Source organism: Rutidosis leptorrhynchoides, chromosome 11 (assembly GCF_046630445.1).
Source record: "Rutidosis leptorrhynchoides isolate AG116_Rl617_1_P2 chromosome 11, CSIRO_AGI_Rlap_v1, whole genome shotgun sequence".
Classification (NCBI taxonomy): domain Eukaryota; kingdom Viridiplantae; phylum Streptophyta; class Magnoliopsida; order Asterales; family Asteraceae; genus Rutidosis; species Rutidosis leptorrhynchoides.
The window spans coordinates 101,029,135-101,055,372 of NC_092343.1; the positions used below are offsets into that span (position 1 = coordinate 101,029,135).

The 26,238-nt window shown below is 39.5% G+C and overlaps 1 protein-coding gene across 1 annotated transcript; it reads left to right on the plus strand.

The window, feature by feature from the left end:
* The first annotated feature begins 453 nt into the window (after positions 1-453).
* LOC139876704 (RNA pseudouridine synthase 6, chloroplastic-like) lies at positions 454-26,042 on the plus strand. Its single transcript, XM_071864080.1, has 10 exons — positions 454-695; positions 1,723-1,851; positions 12,344-12,598; positions 13,047-13,128; positions 13,678-13,793; positions 13,874-13,928; positions 14,021-14,132; positions 18,678-18,847; positions 19,661-20,023; positions 25,714-26,042. Exons 1-9 carry the CDS (start codon positions 454-456, stop codon positions 19,937-19,939), a joined length of 1,440 nt encoding a protein of 479 aa, XP_071720181.1. The 3' UTR covers positions 19,940-20,023; positions 25,714-26,042.
* Positions 26,043-26,238: the final 196 nt, after the last annotated feature.

Sequence of the window (26,238 nt, forward strand, 5' to 3'; positions counted from 1 at the left end):
TGATAACGTGTTATAATTCAGTAGACTTATAACTACCTTTAGTGGTTTAGTTCGTGTTATAATTAAGTAGGCTTATAACTACCTTTAGTGGTTTGGTTCGTGTTATAATTCTTTGTAGTATGAAGAATTAATAGTAGAGAGAAAAAGAATATATATTTCTTATTCTTGTAAGAAATTGGTGTGTATTCTTTCTTACATTCATCATCTATTTATACATAAGAATAATAACTGTATAGAATCAATCACGAGATATGAATTGTAAATTTGTCTCCTAAAATTGAATTATTGTGGATGGAGATATAAATTGTCAAATATCCGTTTTGGCTTTTTATAATTATAACAAAATACATTTTCAAACAATTATCACATTCTAAAAACTTAAAAAATTACTTAACAGACCCTTAGTTTGGTTAAAAACCAGGGTCTTGTATCCATCCACAACCTGCTGAAAAAATGACGATTCTACCCAACTGCCGGAGCTTCGTTGTCAACACTCCTGTTACAACGATACTACTCCATACATTATTCGCCACTAACATCCCCATCAACAAAACTACGTCGTTTTGCTTCTCTTCAATTTCGCATTCGGACTTCAAAATTCACCACAAAAAAAGCAGCAGAAACAGAGCTTTCGCATCTAATTCAACTGCCGTTGTTACATCATCAACTCCAAATCCTAATCATAATTCTAATCGGTACACTTCAAAATTCACACTAATAACACTAATAATTTTCATATATTAATATTATTATGTTAAATGTTACGTTATGTTATGTTATAAACTATTAGTAGGATTTTTTTAATTTAGAAGAATTTAGGGTTTACCTAAGATTTTACATCTTTATTGTCTATTGTTGATTGATTGGTAGATTTCAGAATTTAATGTATTTATTTTAGGTAAAATTAGGAAATTTGCATTTTGGATGATACTCAAATTATTGTTGTAACGAGTGATTGAGGTTGAGGATAATAAGAATGTAACTGGCACTTGATAAACCAATGTGATTTGTTAAATGGTCTTTTTTTTTTTAATTCTTTAAAGAAGAGTAAAATAAACCACGCATGCTTGCCTAAGTGGCCACTGAGTTGCCCAATGAAGCACACCACCCGGGTTCGATTCCTAGCTATGCCAAATCGTTCAGTAAGGGAGTAAGGTAGTGTGACCAGAGGGTGCGCATAACGCGCAATTCACCCGGTACCAGGTCTCGCGCTCGGGGGATTGATTACCCGAGGTTTGCCCTCTGTGGGGAAGCCAATGTGCTCGTTCCTAGGGGGTTTCCCCGTTAATAAAATAAGAAAAAGAGTAAAATAGAAAAGGGGGTCTTTAGTAAACCAGATTGATGTATTGCTATGTATGAATCTAAAAGGATGATATGCATGATGATCATAAATTCGAAAATTACACTATAGTAAGGTAAGATACCAAAAATGTGTACAATTCTGATATCATGGAAAAAGTGTACTGTTTTCACCCTTAGAGGCGTAGCAAAGTTAACGAACTTTTGTGTATCTTTTTTTCTATATGAAGCTAGTTTCCTGGAGTTGATATTTGTTATTATGAAGTATGAACCTTGACTTTTCATGATGCTTCATTCTGTTGTCACATTTTGTAATTAAAATGAAGTGATTTTTTATTACTCATATGGTCATGTTTTCTTATGAGTAGAAAGTTTGTATACCTGCATAATGGTTTTCTGATGCAGAAACTTTTTTTTATTTAGGTATTCGGAATACGGTCGCTTGCTTCCGTGCCCAGCTGAAAACCTTCAACCAAGAATCGAGCATTTAATTGTTAAAGAAGGAGGACCCATTCTTGATTTCATCACTAAATCTTTGGATCTTCCTCCTTTGTGAGTTGCTATGTACTTTTACCTTTTCACCTTTGTGCTAATTTATATTACTTAAATTCTAATCTTCTGTAAATATGAATTACAGCTTTTAAAAAACCAACAAAGCAAACATACATTGATACTTAAGTAGTAAAGTGTTCAGCATGCAACTCAAAACTCAACATGTGAAACAAATATCCAAAGATATATAAGTTCAAACATAAAATACTTGAATGCAATTAATAACAATCAAAATATTTTTTAAATCTTCATCTAGGTTCTCTCATTGATTGTCTTCTAATCTTGAAGTTGATCATTTTAAGTTTTCACTTTTAGAATTCAAGTCCCACTTTTTATACGACACCTCATTGTAAGATTCTTCAAATCGTGATTGTACTCGATATTTACAAGCAGAGACTTATTAGCGCTTTTAGTGACCTAATCTTTTTCATTAAAGTATACAGGTCATGCTCTTAAGGCACAAATAGTTAAACATCGTTTAAAAGATAGATAAAAAGATATAATTGACTACTTCGTACATTTAAACTGTTCGGATATTCGTTTAAAGTTAGATTTAGTTAAGAAGTCAAATTTTAGTTCTTAGGTATAGTGATTCCTAGAAAATATGAAACAACCCAACCCGTACTCCGTACGATAATTTTTTTTTATTTATATATATATACACATTTATGCGCCAATTAAATATGTAGACCAAATCACAAGTTCCATTAAAACGTACAACCATTTCCAATGTTTACAAAAGGCACAAAGGCCATTAATTAAGTTAATACAAGTTTGACCGAATACAATGATAGTTTATAAACCAAACGACCCAACGAGCATGGTTTGGGACTAAACTACCCAAAAGGTGGTCAACTTCCAAAAGCTCCTACAAGCACATCGTCAAGGACATCTAGTGTCCAACAATCCCCTTCCCTTTATCCTCACCTGCAACTAAAAAGATAAACAACGCGAGGGGTAAGCTAACGCTTAGTGAATGCAATAATTATACATGATCATATATAATCTACTTACTTGCATACAATTACACAATACCACATACAAGCTAGCAATTCAACAACATGCAATCGATCATGCATAAACTACTACCCACGTTCCACATTAAGCTAGCAACACTAATAGCATATAGTTCACAATATAATATGCTAAGCACAATTCGCACAACCATGGTTAACCAAGTATACAAGAGAACGGTACATGATAGTCCGTTGGAGTTCATAACATCCACTAGTGTTACTTACACACCGCGTAATCACTAGTCCCCCGGGTGATGTCTTAAACACCGCGACTAACTCACCCTTACAACAATGTGGCGTCTTAAACACCGCGACGGATCCACACTTCATTCAATACAATGAGTGGTGTCTTGAACACCGCGACACTTCCACTCTCATGACCTTGTGGTGTCTTAAACACCGCGACAATACCACAAGTCAATCACACAATGAGTAGTGTCTTAAACACCGCGACAATACTACTCGTTACCTAGAATGTGGTGTCTTGAACACCGCGACACTTCCACATTCACACCACACAAATAAATACATTATATACGTTCACGCATAATTATTCCACTCACCTTGACGCAAGGATGATGAATATTCGCTTCCAACTCAAAGCCAAGTACCTATTACATTAAGTACCAATTCAATACATAAACTAGTGGAATTAACCACATTACATTTACTTGGGCATTTAATGACTCAATTCGCATTGAATGACCCAACTACACCACAACCGCCCCCTTAAAGGCCAAGAGTCGACTTTAATTACCAACATTAGTGCATTAAAGTCTACTAGCCTCAAATGACATCCACCTAGGGTAATTTACACCCATTTTACCCAAACTAGGTCAACTAGTACATTCTTGACCCAATTGACATCTCTTTCAATTCTAACAAGTGTTTAATGCTTACAAAACCATTAACACTTTCAAACTCACAATTACAAGACCAAAATCCTAGATTATGGCCATTAGGGTTTCATTACAACAACCTAACCCAAATTCACCCATTTTACTCCCAAATGGGTCATACAAGTTTCTATTAACCAAAACCCTAGCCATAATCAATTAAAACGCGAAACTTAGAGTTAGAACTTACCGAGACTATCACCACGTAGCTAGAGTCACAAGGATCAACTTTAATACTAGCTCCAAAGATCAACCCTCACTTCTTCCTCTCTCAATCTCACTTTGAATTAAATTGGGTGTTAGAGTTTTGGGAGAGAAATTGAAGAAAAAGGAAAAAGGAAAATGAAATAAATGATCTAGTGGACCAGATTTAATGCACCCATCTGATCTATACGTCTATTTACCATTTTGCCCCTCAAAATCCCTTAATTTGAACTAAATCCGAAATCTGGCCAGCAGGCCTGCCGCGGCGCGGCATTAATCGTCGCGGCGCGACGATACACTAAAAAGGTTTATTCAGTTTAGGCTGGTTCCTGTTCTAAAATCCTTTGGTGGGCCGCGGCGCGGACCCCCTTGTCGCGGCGCGACAATTGACTGCAACAGACCCCTTCGACTATTTTACACAATTCCAAGGTTTCCTCGACTAATTACTTCATCCTCGTTTCCCCAATACGCGTCCAAGCCTCAATCTAAGTCTCACGAGACCGAACACTACCCAAACTCATCTACATACATATATATACATTTATATACACATTCACACACAACTAACAAGTTAGCTATTCTAGCCGCATATCGAGCAAGTTATAGACGTACAATTGATTAGGTGTGTACCTTTAAGCGTGTACGGAATAACGGGGTGTTACAACTCTCCCCCACTTAGATCGGAGCGCGTCCTCGCGATCCAAGCCGCGTGACAAGCCGGAAGGTAAACCAAAACAAACTCTTCGGATTCCCATGTAAACTCGGAACCCTTTCGATGCCGCCATTGTACCTTGAAGGTTCTAACTTCCTTGTTCCGCAACATCTTAACCTTTTCATCAAGGATTGCGACCGGTTCTTCCGCATACTCTAACTTGTTATTCAAGGTAATCTCATCCAACGGCACCCAAGACGAGTCATCCACAAGACACTTGCGAAGATGGGAAACATGGAACGTATTATGAATTCCCGCAAGTTCTTCGGGTAACTCTAATCGATAAGCAACCTCACCAACACGTGCCACTACCTTGAAAGGACCAATAAACCGAGGAGCTAACTTTCCTCGCTTTCGAAACCGAATCACACCCTTCCATGGAGAAACCTTAAGCATCACCATATCACCTTCTTGAAACTCAATCGTTCTTCTACCTTTATCGGCATAAGACTTTTGTCTATCTTGCGCCGCTTTAAGTCGAGCCCGAATCATTTCAATTTTACTATTCGTCTCCAATACCAAATCGGAACTTCCGATTTCTCGTTGACCCACTTCTCCCCAACAAATGGGAGTTCGACACCTTCGGCCATAAAGCATCTCGTAAGGTGGCATCCCGATACTAGTATGAAAACTATTATTGTATGAGAATTCCACCAAAGGTAAATGCTCATCCCAACTACCACCAAAATCAATGATGCACGCCCGTAGCATATCTTCCAAAGTTTGATTCGTACGCTCGGTTTGACCGTCCGTTTGAGGATGATACGCCGTGCTCAACTTTAATTGTGTACCCATATCTTCATGAAACTTTTCCCAAAATCGAGATGTAAAACGGGTATCTCGATCCGAAATAATAGATATAGGAACGCCATGTCGCGAGACCACTTCCTTGATAAACAACTTAGCCAAGGCCTCCGACGATATTGCTTCTTTAATGGGAAGAAACAAAGCGCTTTTCGTCAACCGGTCCACGATCACCCAAATCGAATCATATTGAGTTCTCGCCGTCTTAGGTAACTTAGTGATAAAATCCATGGTAATGTGCTCCCATTTCCACTTCGGGATTTCTAACGGTTGCAACTTACCATACGGCTTTTGATGCTCGGCTTTAACTTGCAAACAAGTAACACATCGTTCAACGTATTTTACAACATTGCGTTTCATGCCCGGCCACCAATAATCTTTCTTCAAGTCATGATACATTTTCGTCGCGCCCGGATGAATGGAATATTTCGACTTATGTGCTTCATCGAGTAGCACCCGTCGGTAATCACCCGTCTTAGGCACCCACACCCTTCCTTGAAAGGACAACAAACCCCGCGGACCCATAGTAATAAACTCCGATTGGCCCACAATTCGTTCCGCGTGCTTATCGTGAACATAAGCCTCTATTTGGTCTTCACCCATCTTTTCAAGAAAGTCGTTAGTGATAATCAAACGTAACGATGTTATACGTATCGCCGGATGTTGAGCCTTTCGACTTAACGCATCCGCGACCACATTCGCCTTACCCGGATGGTAAAGTATCTCACAATCATAATCTTTCACCACATCCATCCATCTACGTTGACGATAATTCAAATCCTTTTGAGTAAAAAGGTGTTTCAAATTCTTATGATCCGAATATATCGTACACTTGACACCATATAAGTAGTGGCGCCAAATTTTCAACGCATGCACAACCGCCGCCATTTCAAGATCATGAGTCGGGTACCTCGTTTCGTGTTCCTTTAATTGTCGAGAGGCATAAGCAATGACTTTACCCCTTTGCATAAGGACGCACCCGAGCCCATTTAAAGAAACATCACAATAAACCACCATGTCTTCGACACCTTCCGGTAACACTAACACCGGAGCTTGACACAACTTCTCTTTCAATAATTGAAAAGCAATTTCTTGCTCGTTTTCCCAATTGAACTTAGCACTCTTCCTTGTCAACTTCGTTAATGGAGAAGCAATCTTAGAAAAGTCTTGGATAAACCGACGATAATAACCGGCCAATCCGAGAAAACTTCGGATCTCCGTGGGCGTAGTCGGTCGTCCCCAACTCTTCACCGTCTCAATCTTCCCCGGATCCACTTGGATACCGCTTTCGTTCACAATGTGACCAAGGAATTGAACCTCCCTTAGCCAAAATTCACATTTAGAGAACTTTGCATACAACTTCTCTTTTCTTAGCGTCTTCAAAACTTCACGCAAGTGACGTTCATGTTCGTGCATACTTTTCGAGTAGACTAGTATGTCGTCAATGAACACAATAACCGACTTGTCCAACATAGGTTGGCACACCCGGTTCATAAGATCCATGAATGCCGCCGGTGCATTCGTAAGACCGAAGGGCATAACTACAAATTCATAATGCCCGTAACGCGTTCGGAAAGCCGTTTTCTCAATATCTTCCTCACGGACCCGCATTTGGTGATAGCCGGACCGTAGGTCGATCTTAGAGAAATACGTTGCGCCTTGAAGTTGATCAAACAAATCGTCGATCCTAGGTAGTGGATAACGATTCTTGATCGTCACTTTATTCAACTCACGGTAATCAATGCACATACGCATACTACCGTCTTTCTTCTTCACAAATAAGACCGGAGCGCCCCATGGCGAAGCACTCGGTCGGATAAAACCCTTCTCGAGCAATTCTTGAATTTGATTCAATAACTCTTGCATCTCCGTTGGTGCTAAACGATAAGGAGTTTTAGCAATGGCGGTAGCCCCCGGAACCAACTCGATGCGAAATTCTACTTGTCTTTCCGCCGGAACACCCGGTAACTCATCCGGAAAGACATCTTCAAACTCATTAACTACCGGAATTTCACGAATAGGTGGTGGCTCATTACGAGTGTCGACAACATGAGCAAGGAAAGCCATACCACCGGTAATAACGTGACGTCGTGCCCGAGCAAAAGTGCATATCGGCACCGATCTCCTTCGTTTGTCACCATGAATAATCATCTCTCCCCCACTTGGGGTCTTTACACGAATAAACTTGTCGTGGCATGCAATATCGGCTCTATAACGATCGAGCCAATCCATACCAACGACTACATCAAAATCACCCAAAGTCATCGGAATAAGATCAATTTCGAAACTTTCGGCGCCAAACACAACATTGCAATTTTTACACACGTCAACCACTAGCGCCGTCTTGCCATCCGCTATTTCAACTTCTACCGGACGACTCAACTTTACTAGCGGTTTATTTAACTTAGGCACAAATCTTGGAGCTACGAAAGACAAATTAGCACCACTATCAAAAAGTATCCGAGCCGGATTAGAATTAACCATGAAAGTACCTGAAACGACTTCATTGGATTGTTTAGCTTCTTCGTTAGACATCAAGTAGTTACGACCCCTAGCCGTACCCGCTGCCTTCTCTATCCGCTTAGCATTATCATTACGCAACTCGGGACACTCGGGTTTCTTGTGTCCCTCCTTCCCACAATTGTAGCAAGTGAATTTTGTAGTAGAAGATGGTTTGGTACAATCACGAGCCATATGCCCCCTTCGCCCACAATTATGACAAGTATAGGGGAAATCCCCCGAGGCACCTTTCTTCACACTCCCCACACTCTCGGTTGGGCCTTTCTTTGACTTCTTGCTTGAAAAATTTGAGTGACTCGAACCTTCATACTTTCTCTTCCTCAACACAATCGCTTCAAACCCTTTCGCCATATTAAACAACTCATCGAAGCTCTTCACCACGTTTACGCTAATCTTTTCTTGATAACTATCATTCAAGGTTCGATAGAAATCTTCTTTCAACATTTTATCATTCCCGACATACTCCGGGCAAAATTGCGTCTTGGACAAGAACACGGATTTGAGAGTGTTCAAGTCCATCGACCCTTGCCTCAAGGTACGTAGCTCATCCTTAAGTCTTGTAAGATCGGCCGAAGTTCGGTACTCATCGAAGAACTCCGCTTTAAATTCCTCCCAAGTGAAGTCCATACATTGTTCTTCACCATAGAGTTGGATCTTAGCATCCCACCACAATTTCGCGTCACCCCTTAACATGCTACAACCATACCTAGTCTTCTTGTCGGGTGGACACTCACAGGTACGGAAGGCCCCCTCCATATCGGAGATGAATCGGGCACTCTTGAGTGGGTCCCGATCGCCCTCAAAAGTAGGAGGTTGAGCATCCCTAAAGTTCTTGAAGAAAAAGTCACGCCTTCCCCCATTTTCTTCTTGAAGAGCAATCTTAATTTGCTCCTTAACCAAAGTGACGACTTGTTCGTCAATCGTCTCGAGAAACATCTTCTTAACATCTTCGCGAAACTCCGCCTTTTGGCGTTGAAAGATGGCCTCAACCTTGGCCGTGAACTCGGGGTCCTCGCTCGTGCCCCCAATATCGGTGTCGTGTCCGTTTCTCATCTTCATTCTATAAAACGGAAAAGATTAAACAACGAAACTAAAGACATGACACATATATACATATACACCATACCACTCCATCTCGCTCGACAATCGTCGTACATCGCTTGTTTGACACGATTTGCACCCGTAGTAAGGGTAGCTAATCATTACTACGCGAGCACGTCGCGTAACTTGCTAGTACAACGTCCGTTCTGCTTGATGATTGCTATATAATACAAACAATAACGCATGATTAGTTCATATAAACCTATGCGCTAACCAAGACCCGGTCCGACCCAAAGTCCTACAAGTCCCGCACAATACGCACACAAAAGTCTAAGTCTAGGCGCCTATCTCAAGTCACCTAAATCCCTTAGACCATGCTCTGATACCACTTGAAACAACCCAACCCGTACTCCGTACGATAAATTTTTTTTTTTTATATATATATACACATTTATGCGCCAATTAAATATGTAGACCAAATCACAAGTTCCATTAAAACGTACAACCATTTCCAATGTTTACAAAAGGCACAAAGGCCATTAATTAAGTTAATACAAGTTTGACCGAATACAATGATAGTTTATAAACCAAACGACCCAACGAGCATGGTTTGGGACTAAACTACCCAAAAGGTGGTCAACTTCCAAAAGCTCCTACAAGCACATCGTCAAGGACATCTAGTGTCCAACAATCCCCTTCCCTTTATCCTCACCTGCAACTAAAAAGATAAACAACGCGAGGGGTAAGCTAACGCTTAGTGAATGCAATAATTATACATGATCATATATAATCTACTTACTTGCATACAATTACACAATACCACATACAAGCTAGCAATTCAACAACATGCAATCGATCATGCATAAACTACTACCCACGTTCCACATTAAGCTAGCAACACTAATAGCATATAGTTCACAATATAATATGCTAAGCACAATTCGCACAACCATGGTTAACCAAGTATACAAGAGAACGGTACATGATAGTCCGTTGGAGTTCATAACATCCACTAGTGTTACTTACACACCGCGTAATCACTAGTCCCCCGGGTGATGTCTTAAACACCGCGACTAACTCACCCTTACAACAATGTGGCGTCTTAAACACCGCGACGGATCCACACTTCATTCAATACAATGAGTGGTGTCTTGAACACCGCGACACTTCCACTCTCATGACCTTGTGGTGTCTTAAACACCGCGACAATACCACAAGTCAATCACACAATGAGTAGTGTCTTAAACACCGCGACAATACTACTCGTTACCTAGAATGTGGTGTCTTGAACACCGCGACACTTCCACATTCACACCACACAAATAAATACATTATATACGTTCACGCATAATTATTCCACTCACCTTGACGCAAGGATGATGAATATTCGCTTCCAACTCAAAGCCAAGTACCTATTACATTAAGTACCAATTCAATACATAAACTAGTGGAATTAACCACATTACATTTACTTGGGCATTTAATGACTCAATTCGCATTGAATGACCCAACTACACCACAACCGCCCCCTTAAAGGCCAAGACTCGACTTTAATTACCAACATTAGTGCATTAAAGTCTACTAGCCTCAAATGACATCCACCTAGGGTAATTTACACCCATTTTACCCAAACTAGGTCAACTAGTACATTCTTGACCCAATTGACATCTCTTTCAATTCTAACAAGTGTTTAATGCTTACAAAACCATTAACACTTTCAAACTCACAATTACAAGACCAAAATCCTAGATTATGGCCATTAGGGTTTCATTACAACAACCTAACCCAAATTCACCCATTTTACTCCCAAATGGGTCATACAAGTTTCTATTAACCAAAACCCTAGCCATAATCAATTAAAACGCGAAACTTAGAGTTAGAACTTACCGAGACTATCACCACGTAGCTAGAGTCACAAGGATCAACTTTAATACTAGCTCCAAAGATCAACCCTCACTTCTTCCTCTCTCAATCTCACTTTGAATTAAATTGGGTGTTAGAGTTTTGGGAGAGAAATTGAAGAAAAAGGAAAAAGGAAAATGAAATAAATGATCTAGTGGACCAGATTTAATGCACCCATCTGATCTATACGTCTATTTACCATTTTGCCCCTCAAAATCCCTTAATTTGAACTAAATCCGAAATCTGGCCAGCAGGCCTGCCGCGGCGCGGCATTAATCGTCGCGGCGCGACGATACACTAAAAAGGTTTATTCAGTTTAGGCTGGTTCCTGTTCTAAAATCCTTTGGTGGGCCGCGGCGCGGACCCCCTTGTCGCGGCGCGACAATTGACTGCAACAGACCCCTTCGACTATTTTACACAATTCCAAGGTTTCCTCGACTAATTACTTCATCCTCGTTTCCCCAATACGCGTCCAAGCCTCAATCTAAGTCTCACGAGACCGAACACTACCCAAACTCATCTACATACATATATATACATTTATATACACATTCACACACAACTAACAAGTTAGCTATTCTAGCCGCATATCGAGCAAGTTATAGTCGTACAATTGATTAGGTGTGTACCTTTAAGCGTGTACGGAATAACGGGGTGTTACAAAATACATATATGCTCGGAATATAAAAAAGATTATGTTTGATGAATAATCAAATATACAAAATCTTGTAGACTCCTAGGCAGTGTTGGAAAAGTCGGCCGACTTGGCCGACGCGTCGTTTTTTAGGCATGGCCGATGCGTCGTTGCTAAAAAGTCGGTCAAAGGTAAAAAGTCGGTCAAACTCGGAAAAAGTCGTCGAAGTCGGAAAAAGTCGGTCAAATTCGGTCAAAGTAAGTCAAAGTCGGTCAATTTTTTTATTTTTATAAATATTGTAAATAATTGTTAATTGTTCATGTTTATTGTAAATAAAGTTTATATTTTAAGATTCGATATATATAATATTATATATAAATATATTTTTAAGAAAACTATTTTAAAAAGTCAACGTTAGTCAACGCCCGTTGCGTCCCCGTTGCGTCACCGTTGCGTCCGACGCGTCGTTTTTAGGCAAGGCCGATGCATCCCCGACTCGCGTCTTTTACGACCTTGCTCCTAGGTGAAGGAATAGTTATCATGAAAATCTCAAGGTGACTTAGGGTTCATTATTACGCAAAGGTATAAGTGATATATTACAACATTGTTTAGAAAAATCTAAATATGATGAACACATAAAAAATACACAAGTGTTTTAAGCAGTAGACGACTTTCCAATGCATAATCTCAACTAATTATCAGAATACTGTATGGTGTTTTGGAAAATATACTATCATGTTGATTAATGTTCTGTACTTTGAAGGTATGTTGCAGATCTTATTCATTTTGGTGCAGTGTTTTATGCCCTTGTATGCCCACAGCCTCCCTTGACTGCTACACCGGAGGAAATCAAATTGTTCAAAAAATTTACTGACCCATCAGTTCTAAAAAATAGACCTTCGATTATAGGAAAAACATTCAGAGAGGCACAAAAAACTTTTAGGATTACTCGTATCGATGAGTTCGTTGAAGAGGGTACATATGTGAGAGTGCATGTACGTCCAAAACGTTTCCCAAGGTACACTGACAAAATAACACCATACTCCGTATCCAAAATTGAGTTTCAAAATATGAAGTTATGATCTTTTAACTCCAAGTCCCAAAACTGATTTTTTAGTCAAACTATTATGACTTACAATGAAGCTATGTCGCCGTCGCTGTAAAGGGTTACTTGTCAAACAATCAGCCTATATTTTGTTAGTTGTCATCTTAGCAACGTAAATGCTTTATAATCGTTTTTAGAAGTTGGTAAATAATTGTTTGTCGTGCTGGCTATTGGAAAGTAGGTTTATTTTTTTGTGGTATCAACCGCGATGATAATTAAAGACTTAAAGTTATAATAAGATAAGAAATTGTTATTATTTTTTATTTTTATGGGGATGTAGGGTCAAACTCTTGAGCAAATTAGGACTCCATTTAGAAATATAATCATAATATCGATGTACTCCGTATCAATTTTTTACCAGATGCTATGATATCGACTGGAGATCGAGAATAATTGCTGTGACGGAATCCTACGTGGTTCTTAACAAGCCAGCTGGCACATCAGTATGTAAATTATTTCATCCCCTTCATCTTAATATATGACTGAATTTGTACCTTTTACTGCAAATGCGTATGGCTGACTTATACCAAGATACCCAAATATACAGTAATCTGAGGCAAGGTTGCAAATCTCGCTACTCACGGAGTACTCGGTCGGGACTTTTTAGGGAGTATTCGGAAACCCGGGGAGTACTCGGATGTTGACCAAATTTGACTTTGACCAACTGTGACCAAGTTTTGACCAATTTTGATGGATTTTGACCGGTTTTAAGAGTAATCTTGACTTTTGGTCGAGTTTTGACGGAGTTTTGACCGATTTTTCGTGTAATCCTGAGTTTTGGTCGAGTTTGATAGAGTTTTGACCGAGTTTGACCGCTTTTGATTACTCGACTCGGAGCTCTTCAAAAACCGAGTACTCATTGAGTGCTCGACCAGAATTGCGAGCTCTATCCGAGGCTAATTTTCTAGTAAAAGTGCAATATGTTAATGGATGATACTATCTATAGCTTCATTTGTGATACAATTTTCTATCATTTTCTGCATCTTATTTAGGTAGGTGGAACTACAGACAACATCGAAGAAACTTGTGTCAATTTTGCCACTCGTGCCTTGGAATTAGCTACCCCGTTAAAGACGACTCATCAGATTGATAATTGCACAGAAGGCTGGTATTATCTGAACTTCAAATCATATCGTTTTCTATTTGTATTGCTAACGAGAAGATGGCTAATCCTATCTTCTTTTGTAGTGTTGTGCTAGCTAGAACTAAGGACTACTGTTCAGTTTTTCATAGAAAGATCAGGGTAAGTTGGTAGATTATGTATTTTATCTGTGAGATTTATTTTGCATATGCTTTTCACATTTGTGAGGACTTTGTCTTTGTCTTCCCAATCAGGAGAAACGAGTGAAGAAGCTATATCTTGCACTTGCTGCTGCTTATGTTCCATGTGGAGTCATGACTCATTATATGCGACCATTTCGTATGGCTCCAAAAGTTGTTTCAGATGGTAAACATTGCTATTTCAGTCTACTTTCTTCTCTTTATTTCTCCAGTGTTGCAGAACTCGGAATTACTCGGTGAGTAATTGGTTTTTTCAACTCGGGGAGTACTCGGCGAGTACTCGGTCAAACTCGGAATTACTTGGTAAATCGGTAAAAAAGCAGTCAAAATTCGGGATTACATGGTAAATCGGTCAAAAATCAGACAAAATCTGTCCAAGTCAAATTTGGTCGACATCCAAGTACTCGGGGCCCCGAGCACTCTCCAAGTTGCCGGGAACTCCCTAAAAAGTCTTGACCGAATACTCCTCGAGTTGCTATTTATGCAACCTTGATTCTTCATGATATTTGTTAATATATGTAATTCAGATAGATTATGGTAATTTGTAGAGGTAATCATTCTAGACCAAATCTATTTGGAACATTGACTGACAATTGACTTTCCATTACAAAGTTGGTGTAAATTTGTTGCTAATCAGCATGGTAGATCCTTAAAAGAACTAACATATGAGAACAATGGTGTGCGTTGGATGTGTTAGGAATTTAGAGAGCCCTAACAAGAATCTCATAAACCAAATTATCACCAACCGACGAACAAACAAATAAATCACAAGAACACGCATAGATAACCATTAGATAAATTACCAGAAACGTAAAACACAGAAATATAACATGGTTATATCCAATATTTCTATTGTTATAATCCACGGCCAAACAGAGATAATTTTCTTAAGAATTTCGTAGGTGTTAGGTTTAGGCCAGGGTTTAATTTATAGAGAGTACAAAATTAAGAAACAAAAACTGTACACTTTCTGTCCATGCAACACGTCGCGTCCCGCACCTGACCTCGCCAAATGCAAGGTTCCTTGATTCTCAAATTTCAATTAGCTCGATCACTTGCGTATTCACACACTTGGTAGCGTCTGGTGACTAACCCTCGCCAGACGCGATGCAACATGCTTTTTCTTCGACTTTTTGTTCACAAATCTACAACCCTCAACAATCTCCCACTTCAAGAATTTTTGACAAGAAACACAACACGCGATCACCATCTTAAATTCATTGAACATATCCATCTATACTGCCAAGAAAGCTTCTTGGGACATGAACATTCCAACCCATTGAGCTCACAACTTTTGATAAAAGCACTTTAACTACACTCGCGAAAATGTAATTAACCATATCAATTGTAAACCTTAACTTCTAGGACTTCCCACATCTACAAAAGATTACCTGACCATACTCCCTTTGAAATACCACCGTACAAGCTACCTGGGACACATTCCGCACTTCCAAACCGTGGGGAGGAAGACTTTCGACATACCAAAAATGTTGAGCTATAATCCAATCACCGTTACTCGCTTGGGAACAATCCAACTCTCTTTGTTTCTGGATTGTGAGATACCGTGTCGGAGCCCGACCCGACTCTAACAACCCATCACCGAAGTGACCCATCTGTACACAATGCCATTTCATCGGTCCATCTCTCACACAAAGAATAGACAACCGGTAGATCAAACCCGTACCATCAAGGTACCGATGAGAGAACACCATCACATCTTTGATTTTCCACCTTATCGCTTTCCCTTTCACCGTTAGAACACCAACCACATACGTGCGCACGAATTCACACGAGCCTAATTTTTCAACCCGAGTCAACTCCGACGGTACGGATGCAATAATACTAGCGGCTCCCACAAGAATAACTTGTTTATTTTCACTAGCCAGATGCAACATATTTTCCATTGGAGGTGATTTAACTGAAGTCTCGAAAACTCTAGTGTTCCCGAATCAAAAAACTGTTTAGTGGCTTTAAAGCTCCCACTCAACTCCGATTCCCCACGAGTTTCGTGTCTTCTCGAGGCTCACTCAATGATCCCTCAGCAAAATTAGAAAGTTCAAGCACACTAGGATCAACACCTAACCTCCAACCTAGCCGTTCCTTAATAGGATCTCAACCATATACATGGTTTCCTTCTTCAACCCGCGAACAATAATCCGACCGCCCCCTAAACCCACCTTCCATTGTTGATCTCCAAACAAAACATGACACTTATCATCATCCAACTTCCCAATAGAGATCAATCTTCTCGTGAGCTTGGGATGAACCTCACGTTCCTCAAGATCCACAAATAATCCAAGTGTCTTATGGCAAGGTCACCAATTCCCGCAACATCAAGTGATTTCTTGTCCGCAACTCGAACACTACTAGCATACCACCTAAAATTTATCATCCCGTTCATGTACGAGGAGGCATGAAACGAGGCACCCGAATCCAAAACCCATGATTCGTCAAGAAACTCCTCATGGAACATCAGAGCAATTTCAATCACCGCCTGTGTTCTCACCCGCCTTCAAACCCGGCCACTGCGATCTAAAGTGACCGACATGCTGACAATTCCAACACAAAGTGTTTCTAACCTGTGATGGTTCTCTGTTAGATCCAAGGTTGTAAAACTCGCGATTCGGGGAGAACTCGGCTGGAGGTTTTTGAGGAGTTCTCGGCGACTCGGGGAGAACTCGGGGGAGAACTCGGATGTTGACTAACGTTGACTTTTAAATTTATACTATATATTTTAATAATATATGTGATAAATTTAATTTTTTTACTTATTTTTGATAAGTTTTCTATAATTTTTATGTAATATATTTTTGAACCAACTCTTTTTTATGTAATATATCTATCTATGGATCCACTCTTTTTATTCATCACAATTACATTTACAGGACCAGTTCTATATGACCCAATGGACTTATAAAACACAGCCCATCATTAAATATGTGCTTGCTTTAAGTAAAGTTCCTAGCTATAGGTACTGTATATGTATGTACTTAAAAGTTAAATAAGGTGTCAGTCTCATCTTTTAATGCTCGCAAGAACCCCACCATCTTTCTCTTTAACCATCATATCCTACCACATCTCTCTTTCTCGTCTTTTCATTCTCTCCATCCAACATCTAAAACACCAACCACCTAAACTTTAAATATTGACGACCACCTAAAACCTAACAAATCCAACAACCACTAGATGCCGCCACCAGGTAAATCCGAGAGTTTCCAAGCTACCACCACACTTCCGGCTACCAAGAAGATAAATAAGGTGTGGAAACAATAGAAAAACAAAAAAAAAGAAAACGAAAAAAATTCCAGATCTGTGTTTGACCGGCGTTGAACGACCTTTGACCGACGTTGACCGGCGTTGACCCGATAAATGAACGAGTTTGCCGCCGATTTCTCGTTGGGATCATTCTGGCGAGTTATCGCCGATTAATCGGCCGATAAGGCCGAGTTTTGCAACCATTTAGATCTTGTCCTGCTTCTACTCTTACCCATACCTCTGCCTGCATGCAGCACTCAAAATCGAACCGATGTCCCAGCCGAATCCTTTCTCCTGATTCCTTCACGGAGAATTAAATATCGGATTCCTTCAAAGGTCAACTTTGTAGTTGCAGATGAACCACTAACTGCTGTAACCGTGCTAGACCAACTCTTGAGCAATGAAGACAAAAGAAATTACTCCTCTAGCTCATCCTCAAACTTAAACCCCAACTGATTTTATCAAAATCAGGTTAAACTCGTTCAGACCTGTAGAAGCTTCTTCCTTCATCCTCGCGTTAACTAGCTGTCCGATCAAGAAGACTTTATTCAAAGCCGAGGGTTTATCTTACATGTTAGATAAAGTAGACAACACATCTTCGGTCGTGGTTTCCCCACGATTTTGTAGGCGACATTCTTGGCTAGAGAAAGAGAAAGCCTGACTACATGAAGTCTCTTCTTATCCAACAAATCCTTATCTTGTGCTTCATCTCTTTCGGTTTATATCAGTTAATGGTTGATACAAACCCTTTTGATAATGCACATATTCGATCTTCATCTTCCACAAGCAAAATCTGAACCATCAAACTTATCGATCTTAATAGTGTTATTATTTGCCATTGTTCCAGGTAAACGCTCGTAACGCAAGTCTGATACCATTTGTTAGGAATTTAGCGAGCCCTAACAAGAATCTGATAACGGTAGTTATCACCCACCGAGTAACAAACAAACAGATAAATTGCAAGAACGCGCAAAGATAACGATCAAATAAAGTGCAAGAAACTTAAAGAACACAAGAATATAACGTGGTTATATCCAATATTTCTATTGGTTTAATCCACGACCAGACAGAGAGAATTTTCTTATTAGTTTTGGAGGTGTTAGGGTTACAAGAGGCCGTTTAATTTATTGGGAGTACAAAATAAGGAAACAAAAATTGCCGACATTTTGTTCACACAACACGTTGCGTCCTGACCTCGCCAAATACGAGGTTTCTTGATCCTTAGATTTCAATCAGCTCTATCAACTTTCTCGCGTCTTGACACACTTGGTCGCGTCTGGTGACTGACCCTCGCTAGACGCGAGGGTCTTCCTGCAGCATGCTTTTCTTCGACTTTTTGTGCACAAAACTACAACCCTCAATAGGATGTATTCAACTTCATAAGTTCTTGACTTTCTTGCTTATATAAAACTTGAATAATTTTTTAAACATTTGTGCGTATCCTTCAAACCTGCAGAGTTTATCAAGGGGTGGAACTTGTGTGAACTTGAGGTCCTAGAATGCAGGAAAGTTCCCTGGCCGAGCGCTTTAGCCGAAGAGAAATATGGAATTGAGGATTCTAATTGGCCTAATAAAGAGTTTGCTTACGAGTGCAGAATTAACCTCTTGACTGGCCGCACTCACCAGGTAAATGTAAATGATACGTTGATAGATATCAGGGGCTTCTTTTGCCTTATTCTGATAATTAAGGATATAGTGGTAAAAACCTTTCTTTGTGAAATATTCTTTCATCAATCTATCATACGTCATTTTTACGATTCCGAGTGTTACATGATAGTCTTTGCACGGTTACTTGAATATTTATAAATTGTGTCAATCAAAAACTGAAATGCTACCGATAAGAATGTCCGTTTGGCTTCATTTTGGAAAACTATCAAGCTAAAGTTGCACGTCTTCTCTACTTTTTACTCCGTTAAACGGTATTGTAGACATTTTATTATGATCAAACACTGTGATTAAACTAAATGCCTAGTCAAAGGTTGCAATTATCGTTTGGTCTGGAAACAAATTGTTAATCTTCATTTTCCATTTGTTTTGGTAACATGCATCATAACCCACTTCCTGAAAAAGACACGGCTCTCTCCCTTTTAATGAATACAACTTTACTTTATGTAGGATTTTTCGTTGCCTATTAGCCTTTGTTTTCTAAGATATAAATATATCCCTCTATATTGTTCATTTACCCTAAGACGATCAATTAGGCGGCAGTTAGTTGAAATTAATAATCCAAATTCAGATAATTAAAACGGTATCTGTTTATCCATTCACTAAAACTAAATCTGATCATATAATCATTCCAAAACGCCAAGTCAAACACCCTGCTTGTTACCTTGTATTTGTCCTCTTCATTTTCTTCCAACAAAAATATTATTTATTTTGTTAATTATCACTCATCGAAAATATAACACAGTATCTTTTTACCATTTGCATGATATACAGATTCGAGCTCAACTGGCAGCATGTGGTGCACCGATAGTGGGTGACTCGATGTATATGCCAGCTGCAATCGAGGAGTTAGCAAATCCCGGGTCAAACCCTTTTGGTAGGTATAAGAAACAGTTTGAAAGTGAAGTTGATAGAGAAAATGACGCTGAAGAATGGGCCAAAAAACATGGGAAGGAACCTGGTGTGGCTATCGGCCTGCAAGCGTGTCAAATTTCATGGGATGAAGGCGAGCATTTCTATAAGGCGGGACCCCCTTGGTGGCGGACTCGGTAGCAACATCTAGGATTTGGGTCCTATTTTTTCTGGGATGATGGTTAGAGTAATGTTGGAAAGATACTTCTTCATGTGAAGTGCAAGGTTCGTCTTTATTCATATTTGTTGTTGTTCCATTTATAATCGTTAGAAGTAGTGAATAGGAGGTGTAGATGTTTAGATTTGATTGAATCCTTATGCAATGGTGAATTGATGACTCGCCGAATTGCAAGTAGGTTTAGAATCAGTCAAAATTGGTCAACATCCGAATTCTCTCTGTGTTTCCGAGTACCCCCTAAAATGTCTCAACTGAGTACTTTCGATTAGCGATTGAGTACTGTCAATTAGCGATTTTTGCAATCTTGGGTTTTAGATTTGAAGTCATCCTCATCTTCATGTTCATCCTCTTCGTTTGCAAATATAATTCATAAATAGTGATGAAAAAAAAATGAAAAAAGATTGATATCTATAAACTTATGAAAAGCTAAACGGATCATGTTTAAGCTATGCGGGGAGGGCGAGTACTTTTAATTAGATGTACACTACCTAACCAAGTTATCCCGTGACCGTTACCGACCCTTTCCCTAGCCACTTCAATATATGTTTCTAGTGAAGTTTGAAATTGCAATCAGGATACGAGGACCCCATCCACTAGGCTACCTTGAGATGGTACGGAATAACACATTCTATAAGCTTATGAGAAATACTTTACGTGAAGAACACATTCAACTACATTAATGGTACGGAATGTTAATGTATGTAGGCTTCTCAATGCTTAGCAGATAAGCTAAGTATACGGCTTGCATATTACTTGGTGACTAAGTTAGGGTTTGGCCAACCCTAATTAGTTTGGGCCGGTTTTTAGGGTTTTACTAAGACTAGGGGTTTATTTGATCCTTGTCTATAAATACTCTCTCATATGTATTTGTAATGTATCACCTCCAAATTAATAATATACTCTCTAGTTCCAAAGTGGATGTAGGTTTCACATCGAAACTGAACCACTATAATTCTCGTGTTGTTCTTTTATTCTTGTGTTTATATTCGGCTATCGTGTGTTAGGTTTATACTCTGATCAGGCAGCTCTAGCCTTAACAACTGGTATCTAGAGCTTAGGTTCTAACCCTAGCCGATTGCAGATGACAAAATCAAGTCTGCTGCTGCTGCTGTTACAGATCAGATCTTGCTGCTATTTTCAATCAAGGTTAAACCCTAGCCGTTAATTATAGCAGCCCTTTGCAGCTAATCCAGACGTGCTGATGTTTTTTCAAAGGTTCTAACAGCTGCTTCTCAGCAACCCTAGCTGATTACAGCTGTTTGCAGGTCAAACCCTAGCCGTCACCAACAGCTGTTGCTGTTACGATTAAGCCCCTGCAGCTGATCACAGCTGCTACCATTTTTTCTGATCATCACAGGCACAGCTGCTACTATTTCACATGTGTGTTTTGCTCCTGTCCATCAGATCTTATAAAGCTTTTACAATGGCAGAAGAAGGAAGAATCAAAATCGACAAGTTTGACGGGCAAGATTTCGGGTGGTGGAAGATGCAGGTTGAAGATTTGTTATGTCAGAAGGATCTGATCGATGCCTTGATTGAGAATAAGCCAGAAAGATTGAAATACGACGAATGGAAGACGCTTGATAGGAAACCCCTAGCTGTTGTCAGGCTCACGCTGACAAAAAGTGTTGCCTTTAACATTGTGAACGAAACCACGACACATGGTTTGATGAAGACCTTAGCAAATATGTATGAGAAGCCGTCTGCTTCTAACAAGGTGTTTTTGATCAGACAGTTGGTAAACACCAGGTTGAAAGAAGGTGCTTCAGTAACAAACCATGTTAATAACTTCAACAATATTATCTCTCGGTTACTGTCAGTTGATATCAAGTTCGATGACGAAGTTAAAGCTCTTCTAGTATTATCTTCGTTACTTGAAAGCTGGTCAGGTTCAGTCACAGCTATCAGTGGATCCACAGAGTCCTCAAAGCTCAAGTTTGAGGGCATTCGTGATTTTATTCTTGGAGAGGACATAAGAAGAAAGAGCTCAGGAGAACCATCAGGAAACTTGCTTAGCACAGAAGAGATGGGTAGGAGAAAAGACAGAAGTAACACCACCATGGGCAGGTCAAAGTCAAGAAGGAGTGTGTCGAGAACGAGGAATGATATTAAATGTTGGAATTGTCAGGAGACTGGGCATTTCCGAAACCAGTGTACTAAGCCAACAACATCATCAAAGGGAAAAGAAGTTTATGTAGCAGCTGCAACAGATGACTATGAGAATGTCCTTGTGTGTTGCATTGAGAACACAATTGATGCTTGGGTTATGGACTCAGGAGCATCGTTTCATGCTATTCCAAGCCCACACTTGATGAAGAATCTACGAACAGGTAATCTTGGTAAAGTCCGTTTGGCTAATGATCATTTGCTTGACATCACAGGGATTGGAGATTTAGAGCTGAAGACATCTTTGGGCACTAACTGTACCTTGGAAAACGTCCGAGTTATTCCTGGCCTAAAGAAGAAACTAATCTCTGTTGGACAGCTTGATGATCAAGGATATAGTGTGCTATTTGGTGAAGGTTGGTGGAAAGTAATAAAGGGGAACTTAGTAATAGCCAAGGGTAAGATGAAAGGCACTCTTTATATGGTAGAAGTTGCAGCTAATGATGTAAATGCAGTTTTCAATGATCGAAGCTTAACCAGAGTGGCACCAACGTTTAGGTCACATGAGTGACAAATGAATAAAAATGCTAGTGTCTAATGGTAAAATTCCTGGTCTAAAGAGAGTTGAATCGGACTTTTGCGAGTCATGTGTTCTAGGAAAGAAGAAGAAGGTCACCTTTGCAAAAGCAGGCAGAACTTTAAAGGCTCAGAAGTTGGAGCTAGTACACACAGATGTGTTCGGGCCTACTCCTGTTTCTTCATTGGGAGGAGCACGCTATTATGTGCTGATCATGATATTCGGATGATCAAGACGGTTCCAGGTACTCCACAACAAAATGGAGTTGTAGAAAGGATGAATCGTACTTTAAATGAGAGAGCACGTAGCATGAGACTTAATTGTGGCTACCAAAGACTCTAAGGCTGATGCAGTAAGCACTGCCGCTTATTTGATTAACCGTTCTCCATCAGATCCACTTGATTTCAAAATACTCGAAGAAGAATGGAGAGGAAAAACAGTTAGTTATGAGCATCTAAAAATCTTTAGGTACAGTGCATACGATATTAATAAAGATGGTGACAAACTCGATGCAAAAGCAAAGAAGTACGTGTTCATTGGTTATGGGGGAAGTGACATGGGTTACAGGTTATGGGATAATAAGGGAAAACATGTTATCAGAAGTAAACATGCCACCTTCAATGAAGCAGAATTGTACAAGGATTTCAACTCAACACCAAAAGAAAAAGAATCAGTTGAATTTGAGGTTGACACAGAGACAACAAGAGAGGATGAAAGAGAAACTCCATAGAATGAAACTGAAGTTCCAGTGGGAGTTCCTAACAGTGAAAGCTCGGATTCTGATCACGAGCAGATTTCTGATAGTGGGAGCTTCGATTCTGATGATGAGCAGCCCCCACCACAACCTGACCAGTCCAATTGGGTCAGGAGATCTATACGAGTCACAAGATAGCCAGATAAGTTTAGTCCAACAGTTAACTATCTTCTTTTAACAGAAAATGGGTAACCAGAAAGTTATTCTGAGGCAATGAAGGTGAAAGATTCGTTCCAGTGGGAGCAGGCTATGAAAAGCAAGATGGAATCTTTATTAAAGAATCAAACTTGGAAGTTAACCAAGTTACCACCAGGAAAGAAAGTCCTACAGAATAAATGGTTTTCAGAGTCAAAGATGAAGCGGATGGTTCTAAACGATACAAAGCAAGATTAGTTGTCAAAGGATTTCAACAAAAGAAAGGAGTCGACTATGCTGAAATCTTTTCTCCAGTAGTGAAGATGACGACTATCAGATTGGTTCTAAGTATGGTGGCAACCGAGAAGTTACACTTAGAACAGTTGGAAGTTAACACAGCCTTTCTACATGGCGACATTGAAGAAGACATTTATATGTCTCAACCAGAGGAGTTTTGTGTCAAAGGAAAGGAAAGTCTTGTGTGTAATCTAAAGAGAAGCTTGTATGGTTTGAAACAAGCTCCCAGACAGTGGTACTTGAAATTTGATGATTTCATAGAGAAGACGGGATTCGTGAGAAGTTCTACATATCATTGTTGTTATTTGAAGAAGTTCAAGAGCTCTTATATTTTATTGCTTCTTTATGTCAATGATATGTTAATTGCAGGTTCTGATATGGTTGAAATACGCAATTTGAAGAAGCAATTATCTAGAGAATTTGAAATGAAGGATCTCGGGCCAGCTAAGCAGATTCTTGGTATGAGTATATGCAAGAATAAAGATGGGTCAGTTTCTTTATCTCAAGAAAAGTATTTTCGCATGGTTCTTGAAAAGTTCAGAATGAATTGTGAGTCTACAAAGCCAAGAAACACACCGTTGGGAAGTCATCTAAAGCTTTCTAAACATTAGTCTCTTAAAACTGAAGTAGAAAAAGCAGAAATGGCTAAGGTTCCTTATGCATCCGCCATGGGTAGTCTAATGTACGCTATGGTGTGTACAAGACCTGATATAGCACATGCAGTTGGGATGGTTAGTCGCTTTATGTCAGCTACGGGGAAAGAACATTGGGAAGCAGTGAAGTGGATACTGCGGTATTTAAAGGGTACTTCCAAAGTTGGGTTATGTTTCAAGGGCTGGGATGCTACTCTCAGGGGTTATTCTGATGCAGATCTGGGTAGATGCAATAATACCTTCAAGAGCACCACCGGGTATGTATTCACTATAAGAGGAACGACAGTGAGTTAGATGTCTAGGCTTCAAAAGGGCGTGGCTCTATCTACTACTGAAGCAGAATACATGACCTTGACTGAAGCCAGTAAAGAACTAGTATGGTTGAAGACATTCATGAAAGAATTGGGTAGCAAACAGACAGAATATGTCTTATATTGTGATAATGAGAGCGCAGTTAAATTAGCGAAGAATCCAGTCTATCATGCTAAGACGAAGCACATTGCATGAATTACTTTATCATAGAACGGGTAAGCAATGGAACATTTAATCTGGAGAGCATTCCAGGTTCAAAGAATCCAACAGATATGTTCACCAAACCACTAACGCTGGATAAGTTAAAGCTGTGCATAGCTTCAACTGGCCTTCAGGAACATTGAAGAGAAGGCAGGAACTAGAGAGAGAAAAGACGAGCAAAGTCTTGCAAAGCAGAAGTACAAGAGTGCAGATCGATGATATTCGTAGCCTCCAAGTGGGAGATTGTTAATGTATGTAGGCTTCTCAATGCTTAGCAGATAAGCTAAGTATACGGCCTGCATATTACTTGGTGACTAAGTTAGGGTTTGGCCAACCCTAATTAGTTTGGGCCGGTTTTTAGGGTTTTACTTAGACTAGGGTTTATTTGATCCTTGTTTATAAATACTCTCTTATATGTACTTGTAATGTATCACCTCCAAATTAATAATATACTCTCTAGTTCCAAAGTGGACGTAGGTTTAACATCGAAACTGAACCACTATAATTCTCGTGTTGTTCTTTTATTCTTGTGTTTATATTCGGCTATCGTGTGTTAGGTTTATACTCTGATTAGGCAGCTCTAGCCTTAACACAGAATACATATTCTCTCTAATCATGATGACCTTGGGGATTTTACCTTGCCATAGAGGAATCAACATTCAACAATTTGCTAAATTGTTTATATAATAATATTTCGTGCAGGCAGCTAATAGTTAGGCTTGATCCAAAGATGAGCAGACCATATCTTTATCTGCTAAAGCATATTGGAGGAACAACTTGGATCATCACATGCCCACATGTGCTAATACGACAATGAATGTTTCAGTTCAAGAACATACAAGTTTCAACCGCATGGTAGGTTGTTAAACTAAGTAAACTGTGAAGTGTTATATTACTAGTACATGAGGATTTTGTTGTTACATGTAATCATTTTTGTTAAATGAATAGAAGACCACCTAGAAACTTAACAAGATTAGGGGTAGATATTTTTGCAATGTTACTCTTTTGGATAGTAATGTAATTCTATACAATGACTGCAATTTTTGAAGTTTTTTCTACACATGTTATTATTATTTTAGGAGTAAAAGTGTAATCTCAAACTATGAATACGCTACATATGCAGTTGATTCGTACAGTATATTTCTTTGGGTATACTTGAGTATCTGAATCGTTGCGAACAGACTAATCCCAGAGTGACTATCTACTTTACGGGTAGCTCGGAGTCAT

Bases quoted from the DNA above. Each gene is read 5' to 3' on its own strand.
- LOC139876704 (XM_071864080.1), top strand. From the start codon at position 454: ATGACGATTCTACCCAACTGCCGGAGCTTCGTTGTCAACACTCCTGTT. The intron at 696-1,722 runs GTACACTTCAAA...TTTTTTATTTAG, and splicing joins CCTAATCATAATTCTAATCG to GTATTCGGAATACGGTCGCT. The intron at 14,133-18,677 runs GTAAACATTGCT...TCAAACCTGCAG, and splicing joins TCCAAAAGTTGTTTCAGATG to AGTTTATCAAGGGGTGGAAC.